The 11,886-nt window shown below is 46.3% G+C and overlaps 2 protein-coding genes and 1 long non-coding RNA gene across 3 annotated transcripts; 1 reads left to right on the top strand and 2 right to left on the bottom strand.

Annotated features, from left to right (window-relative positions):
- The first annotated feature begins 4,354 nt into the window (after nucleotides 1-4,354).
- On the top strand, nucleotides 4,355-7,164 carry LOC6526745 (protein sister of odd and bowel). Its single transcript, XM_002087812.3, has 2 exons — nucleotides 4,355-6,315; nucleotides 6,460-7,164. The coding sequence occupies exons 1-2, from the start codon at nucleotides 4,970-4,972 to the stop codon at nucleotides 6,869-6,871; spliced, it is 1,758 nt and encodes a 585-aa protein (XP_002087848.1). The 5' UTR covers nucleotides 4,355-4,969; the 3' UTR covers nucleotides 6,872-7,164.
- Nucleotides 7,165-8,563: 1,399 nt separating this feature from the next.
- On the bottom strand, nucleotides 8,564-9,080 carry LOC26535304. Its single transcript, XM_015199122.3, is given in 2 exon segments — nucleotides 8,564-8,983; nucleotides 8,985-9,080. Coding segments are annotated over 2 exon segments (321 nt in total). The 5' UTR covers nucleotides 9,045-9,080; the 3' UTR covers nucleotides 8,564-8,722.
- A 328-nt stretch (nucleotides 9,081-9,408) lies between these two features.
- Nucleotides 9,409-11,670, bottom strand: LOC120320652. Its single transcript, XR_005560171.2, has 2 exons — nucleotides 11,270-11,670; nucleotides 9,409-11,154 (listed from the first exon to the last, which is right to left on the bottom strand). It is a non-coding gene; the product is annotated as an uncharacterized LOC120320652 (long non-coding RNA).
- Between the last annotated feature and the right edge of the window lie 216 nt (nucleotides 11,671-11,886).

Raw genomic sequence — 11,886 nt, 5'->3', positions numbered from 1 at the left:
GTGATGCATAATCTTGGGACGTGGCCCAAACAATTCGGAAATTGGCAACCATGGCGGAAATTTCCAAGATATTGCGTGCCTCAATTTGCGAGTGGCGCCAGCGCAGAAAAAAGAGGAAATTTATAGGATTTTTGTACATTGTCCAAAGGGTTTAAGTATAGTATAACTAGTAAAGTTAAAAAGTTATTGTTTAAACACTTTCGTTCCTCGTTAGCTGATGCACTATCGCGCTTAGTGCATCTCCTACCAACTTTTCTACCAACAAGCCGTGTAAGCCGATCCCATATTGAAGACCCTCCCAACAAATTATACTACTTTATTCCATAATCCACCAATTTCTCGATTTTCAGTACTTTCCCCTTCCAGCAACCTGAGAATAACCACACATATTTGCAGATGAGCCTGGCCATGCGCCAACTCATTTGTTGTTTGCCCGCTCAAGAACTATGTCAATAAACGAAAAGATTTCAAGTACTTTCAAAACAACAAATACGATGGGTCTTGACCTACGGCAAAGATGAAAGGCAACCAAAATATTAATATTCTCTAATCCATTGTAATTATGATTCCCGGCCATTGTTTGTCGCAGGGCAACGCAACCTTCGGATAAGAAAAAAAAAAGACAACAAACAGTTCGCAGCGAGGTCTTTTCAATAGATCAAATTACCAAGTAGATATGTCAATTCCTCACGTAAAACGCGATAAGAGATCTGCGTCAAAAACGTGGAATCGAAGTTGGAGAAGGAGAAGTAAAAAGCAATAACCGACATCTAACCACAAAACTATCGACTGCCGCCTGTCTTTTTTGTTTTCCCCAGAAAACCCGGGGCCTCTAATCTCTGTCAGGGATTATAGTTGGTCCAATCAGGGGCAACGCCTGCGGCTAATGAGCTGCCGTCTGTTCCAGGGAATCCCAAAAAGAACAAATACTGCGGCTGAAACTAAGACTGAGGCACCCAAAAACGTACGCCCCCGATAATTACTCAGTTCCAATAAAAATACAAAAAAAAAAGTCACTCCAAAACAATAGACCAGATGATCGGTGTTAAGCCGGTGATCTTGGCGATCTTATCGCCGCCCTAGATGTGTGTTATGACTTTTACTTTTCTTTGTCACGATCGTTGGTGTGTCGCTTCAAATCAAAGCAGTAGATTAATAATTCTGGATCCCCCGACCCCCAAACAGCCGCCCTTCATAGCCAGCCATCGTTTGCGATCGGAAAGATGACAGAGTCGGTGGAAAAATCAAAATCAAATTAAAAGACAGCAATCAATAATTTGACACGACTTGGGGCGATCGACGAAGGCCCGAAGACCACGAGGATCGTTACACGTGCAGAAAATATGCGGTACTTTGCATTTCACTAAGTTTGGCATATGATTAAGAAGTAAATTAGAAACTAGACTAGATTTTCTGTAACTATAGCTGAAAAATAAAAGTTACTTTCTGGGGAAGAATTCTGGAAATGTATATAAGATAGGACTTGTCCTTGGACTTCCTGTGATTTCTTCAAGTGCATCCGGGATCGTTTGTCGGTGTCCCGTTGTTCCAGCTGGCTCTTGGAGTGAACCTGGCTGTGATCTTGCAGCTCCGTGTAGATTTGTACGACTTTTGCGACATTTTGTATGGGGCGATGGATCGATCTGATCCCTTCCCTGTTCCGCTCAGATCCGATCCGCACCTCTCTTCCATATTTTTTGCACTGATCCGGATCCCGTCCCGCTCCCATGTCGCCTGCTATGTACAACATCAAGTTTTATCGCTGATCGTGATCATGTAATTCCAGCCCACGCATGCGCACTCGGCGCTCGCTTCGAAGGAATCAAGTTTAGCGCATTCTTATTCAACTCGACTGGAGCTGAAGATGGAGTTGGAGTTGGATGTGGAGTTGGATGTGGAGATGGAGACTTCCACTTTGGCTGCGATGCGACTTCGGCTTCGACTTCGACTGGAACTGGGACCTTGTGACAGATGGCTGTGAGGCTTCGAGGCATTCCCTCGGATCGCCCAACCCAGCTGGGCCCAGGAAAGGAACCGAAAGGCAGGGCAAGGATAGGGCAGCCAGGAGCAGGAGGGACTGGTTTCTCCTTTTCCCTTGCACTGAAAAAAACAAATTCTGCTTATAAGTAGGCAGTTGTCTCCTAAGAGGGCTTAGTTCAAAACCCTTAGTTTAATCCCTTTTCCACAGTGCAGCTAGCTTAAGCCTGTGCGATCTTTATGTAAACTGGTACTTGAAATTTGAAATCATGTACCATTTGCCTTGAGACTGACAACGATACTTGGGATTGGGGATTGGGGACCTGGCAGTGGAGCCCCGCCATCGATGATCGTGTCCCTGAAGAGGAGAACCTCCGATCGAGGCGGCACAGGAAACGAGCATTTAAAAGCGCGACTATCGAAATATAACGACATTAAGCCGGGGCTTTCATTTAAAGGAAGCTTGTGTCAATACGACGGAGTTTGCCTTGGAATGCGCGCAATCGCGATTGCAGCCTCTCTTTTGATGGCGCCGCCATTCAGGATGAGCCAACTAGCAACCAGGCATCCAGCGAGGGATCTGCATCATCCTTGCGACGTTGGATGATCATCATCATCCGTAAGCCGGGCACTAAGCGACATAATTGCTACCGTGGGACTGAAGATCGCTGGAGTCTGGAGATTCGCGACTCGCGACTTTAGACGCAGACTGCAGACTGCAGATTCCAGACTCCCGGATCATTAAATGCCGCGATCCTAATGCGCTCCAATCAAACACACACGAAACGAGCGTATGACATGTTTGTGCATTATTAATCACGATAATATCTGTATAAATGGTAGAAAACTGCGAGTCCCGGGCCAAATTGCAATTTAATGCAAAAATAAATTGCACTCCGGTGCTGGGGACTTGGCTCTTTCCTGCTGCATTTTTTCCACTGCTTATTTTGTGGCCAACCAAGCAAGCGGCCAACCAACCGGCAGCCGGAGAGCTGGCAGCTCCCATGATTATTGGTCATTTACTTGGGCCGTTTAGCGCATTAAGTCCGAGTTCCCCCCACTGAATCCTCAAATCCTCGAGTCCTCTCGCCTTCTCCTCGTCTGGAGGCTTTGCATAAAGTATAAGGAAATAATTGACAGTTGAAAAGTCTCAGCTATGATTGCGGCTGTGATTCGAATTGTGATTGGGTTTGCTGTGCCAGCGTATTTTTTGGATTCTTCTGCCAGCATTCTTCTCTCGCTCTTTCTTCTGCCATACGGCGATTGCAATTCTGCGGCGATGAGATGGCGTGCGAGGAGAATCATTTCAATCAACTGGCTGCGCTTGGGGCTGAAGAAATCAACGCGTTGACTAATGGCCACAATTTGCAAGTGCTAGCAGGTTGATGCACTTGAAAAAATATCAACTACTGCATAGGGATTATAAGTGTAATAATTTCTAGGAAACCCTCTCAAGGTGTTTTAAACCGATGCCTTTTAAGATCGTTAATATTTCACAGATTAAGCCTTTGTTCCATATTCCTTACTAGGAACTCCACGGTATCCTTAGATGTCCAGAAAACAGCTGGCTTACGATTCCTTATCAGGCGATCGCAATCCTTTTATGCCCGCCGATCACGTTTGATTTTAGGGAATTAAGGGATGTTCTTTAACAGATTTCTTAACTCGTGTTTGATAGAATAAATCCTAAAACACTGATCTATGCCATATTTCTTAGACAAAGTAATAATTGATTAGTTTAACTTAGTTATACAAATAGCTATAAGGTGCGATTTCTTCTTATTGGCAAGTTTATAATTCCGGTTACAGCGGTTACTTGTGCCTAAATCTATATTTAAAACCTATAAATATCCGTCAAAATTCTACAGTTTCCAAGGTTAAAAGTACTTGGCAAAGCTTGCGAAATTTCCTAGAAGAATCATAAACAACTACTTGCAAAAATAATATAAATAAGCGAATATAATCAAACCAGAGGGAGCTGGCACGATGGGCGCGAAAGAGATGGCACGACCAGGAAGGAAAGAGAGGGCGGGCAAAACACCCACTCAAAATCAAAATCAAAATCAGGCATATTAACCGCAGAAACCGGTTCTCTCTTTCTCACCTTGCACGCGCTCTCGCTCTACCTGCGATTTAAGTGCGTGCGTGTGTGTGTGGGTGAGAGCGGGAGTAAAGGTGCTCAAAATACACAGACAAAACGAGTTTGCACCTGGCCAACCTGAATTTCTCCAGCTCTCCGCTCGCTCTTTTTGCGTGCGATCTTGTGGGCTACGCTCTCATCCGCTCTCACGGGGAGCGATCGCCAATGGCGAGAGAGATGTGGCGATCAACAAGTGAGCGCAGGTCCGCGATATGTCCGCAGAGCAATGGACTTTTAGTTATTCCGTGATCTTTTACCAATATTGTGTGCAGCGACGGCTGATCGACGTCAAGGGAAGAAGAAGAACTGGCAGAATCAGAGAAAATAAACAATATTATATATACGTGTATATATGTATATACCTAGCTCAACACGTGTGTGGGTGTGTGTGTATGTGTTACTGTGTGGCTTAAGACCGGAAGTTGGATTTAACGGAAGTTAACTAATAGTAAAAGAAGATCATTTTAAAGATCGCTGGTTCCCAAATTGTTCGCGTGTGCCAGCCAGCAGAACTACCATATTATTTCGGTTGAAAAAAATCGAAAATAAACGAAAAAAGTCGAAAAAGCGTGCCTGCCAATTTGAGTTAACTTGGCTGAGACTGCTGCACTTTGTTGTTTTGCGTTTTTGGCCAGACGTCAAATTCGATTTTTATGACTTTTGAAAGCGTGACTAAGACGTGATTTATGATGGCGTGTGGTTTTTAATATTCATGTGGACGCGCTCCGAACCTCTCAACCTGCGTAGGTGCGCCAAACAATAAAAAACACAAAAAAATCACCACGGCAACATCGCAGCCCCGAGGCTTTATCCCGATATCCAGCTGAGTGTGTGCGTGGATTCGACTTTTTTATGGAGGCAGTTAAGCATTTGAGTGCCGCTGCTGCTGCAGCAGCTGCAGCTGCAACTTGCAGCGATTTGCCGGCCAAGGCAGCAGCCTCGCCGGCAGCCACCAGCGATATTGCCGAGTCGCTTGGCGATCTCAAGGCGGGCGCAACAACAGCAGCAGCTTCAGCCAGCAGCGCAGCAACATCGAAGCACCACAGCAACAGCAACAGCAGCCACAAGCCAAGTGTTGCAGCAACACCCACAGCAGCGCACAAGAAAAGCGAGAGTTGCAACGGCAACGGTAACGTTAGCAAGTGCAACGCTGCAACATCGCCGATCGGCAGTAAGACCAGCAACGCAGCCATGGCAGCTGCAACAGCAACGGCTGCTGCAGCAACCAACGATCTTGCAGCGGCTGCTGCGGTCGTTCTTTCGCTGCAAGGAACCATGGTCAGCAGTCTGCAGCAGGCCGCCTTGCTGCCGGCTAATTCGGCGGCAGCAGCAGCCCTGAATCTCCAGGCACTGGAATCCTATTTGGCGCTGCAGCGATTGACCGGGAAATCGGATGTGTTCCGCTTTTCCAACAGCAACAACAGCAGCAGCAACAGCAACAACGCCACCACCTGCAACAGCAGCAGCAGCGAAGCGGAGAACAACGCCTTGCCCTCGCTAATCGATATAGCCAATATAGAGCTCAAGTCGAGCTGCTCCTCCAGCTCCTCGGGAGAACCGCCCTTGACGGCAGCAACAGCATCAGCTGCTGCCACATCCTCGCCCAGCAGCAGCAGCAGCGCCTCCACCAGCACACCGGCCACCTCCAAGTGTCTGCCTCTGCCCTCGATTGGCACCGTTAGTGCTGCTGCTGCAGTGGCGGCTGCTGCGGCTGCTGCAGCAGCTGCTGCCAACCAACAGGCGGCACTGGACTGCGCCACAGCCGCCGAACTGGCAGCGGAATGCGACTTACCCTTGCTCGATGGCGAGGATGCCCTGTCCTTCGAGGCGGGCGACCTGGACAGCAGCTATGGCAGCTTCATGTTCAATGCCTCGGCCTTTGGCCAGGCGGAAACGGACTCGGCTCTGCACTCGCTGCAGGCCACCATGTACCAGGACAAGATGAGTGTCATTTCGGGTGCGGCCGGCTGCGGTGTGGGTGCAGGTGCGGTGGGTGGGCTGGAGGAGGCGGGCAGCTCGGCGGCAGCAGCGGCTGCCCAGCGGTCCAAGAAGCAGTTTATCTGCAAGTTCTGCAACCGGCAGTTCACCAAGTCCTACAATCTGCTCATCCACGAAAGAACGCACACGGACGAGAGGCCCTACTCCTGCGACATCTGCGGCAAGGCCTTCAGGAGGCAGGATCATCTGAGGGATCATAGGTAGGTTCTACATTATCTTATACATAGGGGATAAGCCAGCTCATTGTAGAATAAGAAATGCTCCCTTGCCTTGGAGTTTGTTTTAAGCGACACTAGAGTCCCAATATTTCATTTAGACTTCCCAATCATTCTTGTAATCCGCAGATACATCCACTCCAAGGAGAAGCCCTTCAAGTGCGCAGAGTGCGGCAAGGGATTCTGCCAGTCGCGCACGCTGGCTGTCCACAAGATCCTGCACATGGAGGAGTCACCGCACAAGTGTCCGGTGTGCAACCGCTCCTTCAACCAGCGTTCCAATCTGAAGACCCACCTGCTCACCCACACCGACATCAAGCCGTACAACTGCGCCTCCTGCGGCAAAGTCTTCCGGCGGAACTGCGACTTGCGGCGCCACAGCCTTACGCATAACCTGGCCGCCGGCGTGGGCGGTGTGGTGGGTGGCAACCTAAGTGATCTGTTTGGCTCCGGCTCCAGTTCCAGCTCGGAATTGGGCTTGCCCACGGGCTCCTCCAGTACTGCCGCATCCTCCAGAGATTTGGTGGCCGTCAGCGATTGATCTTCCTCAGCTGATTGCTCACTCTTTGATACCCATACCCACTCAATAAATGAAAATCTCAATTGCAGCTCTCATGAATACGAATCCCTCCATTTCGTAATCGTAATCTTAGTACGACTAAACAGCATTTAGTTTAGTATAAGTTTAGTCTTAGTTAATTCGGTTTAAGCCTTGGATATTTGTGACGTAAGCTTAGCAGGAAAGTTTGACTTTGCGTAAATTAACTATAGATATTAAGTTAAATTGTGGACTCTTAATTTACGATCGAATAAAAGACAATAGCTTAAAGGAAATTATGCACATGGCTTTTTATTGCTGAGTTGAACTTATGGATTTAATGCAATCTTAAGTCTTAAAATACAGAAAATCATGAAAATGCTTATTATAGCCATTTACCAAAGGTACGGAGTTTCCTTTTTCAGTTCCAGATCCATCACTTGAAAATTTCCAGAATTTTCTAAAAAGTTTTTCTCACCCTTTCTACCTTCTAGCATTCCTCCACTTCGATTCCACTCTTGTACTTACACTATGTACACACTTGTAGCGAACTAAAATCAAATATTTGTACCGATGTTTATCGCCCGAGTGCCAACAAGGGCAATTAATGTAGCATTAAGGTGCACACCTTCAAACACCACTTCCCAACAAGCCTTTGACAACAAACAAGATCGACAATAGTGTGGCTAAAACAAAGAAATACCTATATTTTCCCACCACTTCCTGCACTGGCTGCTCCACATTTCTAGTCAAATAATGTCGTACAAATTGTTGGACAAGTGGAGCAGGCGCTATCTCATCGATCGCAAGGACCACCCACAAGTGCATGATATATAGATAGAGAGATATTGGGCCACCCCATTTCCCACACAGAAACATCCAGATAATTCCGGGCGTGTCCGCTGAAAGAGCTCGAAAGAGATTTTACAGCGAAAAGTGGGCTGTCCATTCCAGAACGAGGGTGGAGCTCCAGCACCAGCAAACAGCTCTTGCTCCAGCTGCAGACTGCCACAAAGTTTACAATTTTTATTATCGACTACAAAAAGATGCGGCCATAACGACACAACACACATACAGTGCAGTTCAAAAGCGAATGCCGACCGGGTTTCCTTCCATGGCCATCACACCCCTTTACCCTTACCCCCTTCTCAGCTCTGACTTCCCGAAAAGATCGCCGCGTTTGTCAATCGTTAAACGGATCAATGTAAAGCCGCCTGCAATGTTGTCTTTATGGAGTCCCCACTGTTGCTGTTGCTGTTGCATTTCCTGTGCTTCAGCTGCACCAAAACCAAACCAATTACAACGATCAAACAACAATTATGGATGAGTTCGAGCTCTGCGTCCCAGTTTGGGTCCCATTCTTGACCAGATCTCAGATGGCTCTGTGCTGGTTTGTTTGCCGTGGCCAGCCGGCTCCTCTGCCCCATCCCCACTCCCCACTTCTCCCTACCTACTCCACACTTCTCCCCGGGTGGTTAAACATTTTAAACACGACCTGCTTGCTGCTCTCTGCAAATATTTGCGCGGATATTGTTCTATTCAATGGAACAAGCGTGCAAGCGACACTTAGAGAAATTTTTTGAAGCTACTAACATTTGGATAGATGATTCAGCTACTGTAGCATGACATATAAATATCCAAAGTAAAGTATGTATTAATATTTCTTAAAAGTATTCACTTCATATTTCCAAGCAGTTTTGAATGATACTATCACCAGATTCGAGAGTATATATTTCCCGGATGCATTCACTTACTTTCAAAGTACAAAAGGGCTTATGGTCTGTAATAATTATGCAACGAGCTGAGTTGCAGCTTTTTCTCTGAGTGCACTGGCATCTCCCATTAGTCCAGGCTCTAAACAGCCTCCAAAGACTGAGAAACGCCGAGAATGGAGCGTCTCTGCGAATTGCCAGCAATTTCACACTTTATGCGCGACGGCTTCATTTCCACAGAGTGCCGCCCCTCCCCTCCCCTTTGGGAGTAGCCCAGAGCCCCAGGCCATGTCGTGGTATCCAGCTCATCCTCCGGCCAAGAGTTGGGCATTCTTCCCGAGCGGCGCGTGCGGGAAGAGCGGATGTTTGAACGCTTTCGAAGTTTACGAACCTCGCTCCAAACCGTTGAGCTCCAAAGCGTTGGAGCTGTTGGACCGTATTGATGGGAAAATTATGAAATTCATTGTTTGTGTTTGACTAATAATTATGACAGCAAACGCATTGTCGTCATAAACGCGAGGGGACAGCCCCGAAAAGGGGGGGGCGGCGGATGCGGAAGGGGCGGGAGCGCACTAAATTCGCTTTGAGGTTTCCGCACCGCCCCAGACAAAAAATAAATAAATAAAAAAAAAAATAAAAAAAAGGCAAAAAAAAAGAAATGAAAGAGGAAACAACTCTGACTAACTCTAATAAGCCCATCAACGGCAAACGACAACGCGGCAACATTCCACCTTCGATCTGCAACACTTACAGCAAAAAGCGACAACGAAACATTACACCGAAAGAAATGCGGAGTAATAACTAAAGTATAAAAAAAACAGACCAAAGTTTAAACGAAAGTTTTCAAATGAATATGTGAGTATTTACTAAATATGCTTATTTCTTATATCATGTACAGCATGTAATCCGAATCATTCTGCAATTAATGTTACAATAATTATTTTTCTTTCGGTGTACCAACAACAGCAACCAACAATGTTGTTGTCTAGTGTTCGAGGCGTGGCCGTTGGAAGATTCTTTGAAGTTGGCTATTGCTTTTGGTCAAGGTGTTGTTGTCTTCCTGGGGCTTTGGAGATGCAGTGGGGGCACGATGATGGGGATGTTGCCGATGATGATGATGATGGCCAAGTTGAGAGGAAGGGAAACATTTGGGTGCGTTGTGAAATTTTGTTGCGTTTCCCGGAACCAACGCAAAAAAGCGGAACGTTCTCGTTGTCGTCGGTTGTTGGGACTCCTTTGGTTTGGTTGTTCGGTTGTTTGGTTGTTTGGCCATCGGTTGTTCATTTGCCCTGGCGTTGTCTTTTTTGGGGCGAATGTAAATGTCAGTGGGCTGTCGGCCTGGGCTATTTGGTTATTTGGCCACTCTGCCATTTTGGCTCCGGCCAGTTAGTTTGTCGGCACCATTTGCTTTATGATTTGATGTATGTGACTGTCCGTCCGGTCGTAACTACGCCAATAATTCTGACCCGGCCGCATCGGCAACTCAATGGGAACGAATCCGTGTTTGCTCAGTGCAAACTCAATTTTTCACATTTTTGTAATATTCCACACAAAATAAGTAGTATCTTAAAAGCATTTCTTAGATATGTGATTATTGGAAACTTTAATTTGTAAAAGTATTAATATTTTTTGAATAGTTTTCTTTTCTGTGTAGGAAAAGCGCATTTTACTCATTTTTTGGGCCAATCGCTGGCGTTGGAGTGTTCGAAAAGTCGTAAGTATAGTTTGCAGAGGTGAAAGATGCGCCAGAACCGAAGGAAACGTAAATTTCTGGCGGCGTTCTTCTGCCTAATTAGGTGCCATCTCGTAAACGTTTTCGCATTTCAGTTGGGGCACTTTACGTGCAGTTCGCTATGTTTTTTCTATCTCACACAAAGGTAGTTAAGGTACCTCAGCTTGGTTGCTAACTAAAGCTTTTATAACTGTACTATAATATACTAATTAGCGTATAAAATAAACTTTCTTTATAATGGACTAAAAAGTTTTCTATTTTGAAGCAGCCATTAAAGCGATTACTTTATTTCGTGAATTCCCCGAATTCCTTTCGTAAGCCTACCCCCAAATACCCCAACTACTTGCAACACACACAGCTGTCTCCTAGACACCTCGTCTCCAACCCCCCCCGCCCCCCTGTGTACTCCCACCACCCGTAGAGGCCCTTTGACGACCGACAAACGATCATAAAGGCAGGAAAACTAAATTTCTGGAACTGCAGTCGCCGCCGCATCTTTGTGCCAATGTCATAATACAGAAGAAGAAAAGCTGCCGAAAATCGTGCAAGTGAATAGAGAGACCTTGCTTATAAGGTCCGCCGTCCGCAGTTGTTGGGCCCTTGGAGCCGCCGAACTCCTCCGGCGATAGGAGAAGTGGAGGAGGGGAGTGCCCAAACGGTGTCCCCAAGTGGTTATTAGATTTTATTGGACGGGACACTTTTGCCGACGGGGAGTTGGGGCCATTTCCACAGAGCTCTACGCTTCCACAGAGTTCTCTCACGTTGCGACAGAGAACTGAAGCATGCATATGAAGTCGCACTCGAAGGGCAATACACCGGAAAAAAACAGGTGTCATTTGGGACTATGAAAAATATACACAATCACATTGAATAAGTTTTCAGAAAGGAACACTCTATAATAAGTCTTTTATGGGCACTTTCAGGTCTATGAACAGTTTTATATTTTCTGATTCTTACTGAGATCATTTTCTGCCCCTTTTTTTCCAGTGTATTCCCATATGCCAGAACGTATAACTCTTGCGCGATGAATGTCGGTTGTTGGATTTTATTGCAGGCAGGCGCAAATGCAAACAAATGCGACAAATGTCGAGTGTGCACACATATTTAGAGTTGTAATTGACAGTCGGACGAGTGCAGCGCGGTGGTCTCCTCTCTTTGGAGTCCGGCAACGGAGCTCCATGCTCCACACTCCACGCTCCGCACTCTCCGTAATCCGTACTCCGGCACTCTGTGCTCCCCGGCTGGCACTTCGTATTTGCCCACGGCTTGTTTGACAACTTGCCGGGCACGTAGCACGGAGCAGTCGCCGGATCGACTTGTGTACTACAACATCCACAAACGTCAAATAGTGACGGAAACACTGGGCTGTACACTGAAAGAAATGGACTTAATTTGCTAAGTTTTCGCCAAACTAATGTTGTGTTCTAAGCAATTGCAGGAATGGAAACTAAAGCTTTCTTGGGTTACTGATGATAGGAAGTGTGTCTTTAATGCTTAAAAACTAAAAGAAAAGCAGTAATGAGAATGTAATTGAATTTTTCTAGTATAAGGATTACATTCTCTTAAAAAAGGAA

Source organism: Drosophila yakuba, chromosome 2L (assembly GCF_016746365.2).
Source record: "Drosophila yakuba strain Tai18E2 chromosome 2L, Prin_Dyak_Tai18E2_2.1, whole genome shotgun sequence".
In the NCBI taxonomy this organism is placed as follows: domain Eukaryota; kingdom Metazoa; phylum Arthropoda; class Insecta; order Diptera; family Drosophilidae; genus Drosophila; species Drosophila yakuba.
Note: the sequence above shows the minus strand (reverse complement) of the source record. Positions and strands in the feature narration are given on the sequence as shown.

What these genes read in the sequence shown, in the direction of transcription:
- LOC6526745 (XM_002087812.3), top strand. Translation starts at nt 4,970, where the DNA reads ATGGAGGCAGTTAAGCATTTGAGTGCCGCTGCTGCTGCAGCAGCTGCA. An exon ending in GATCATCTGAGGGATCATAG is followed by an intron (nt 6,316 to 6,459) that starts GTAGGTTCTACA and finishes TGTAATCCGCAG; the next exon opens with ATACATCCACTCCAAGGAGA.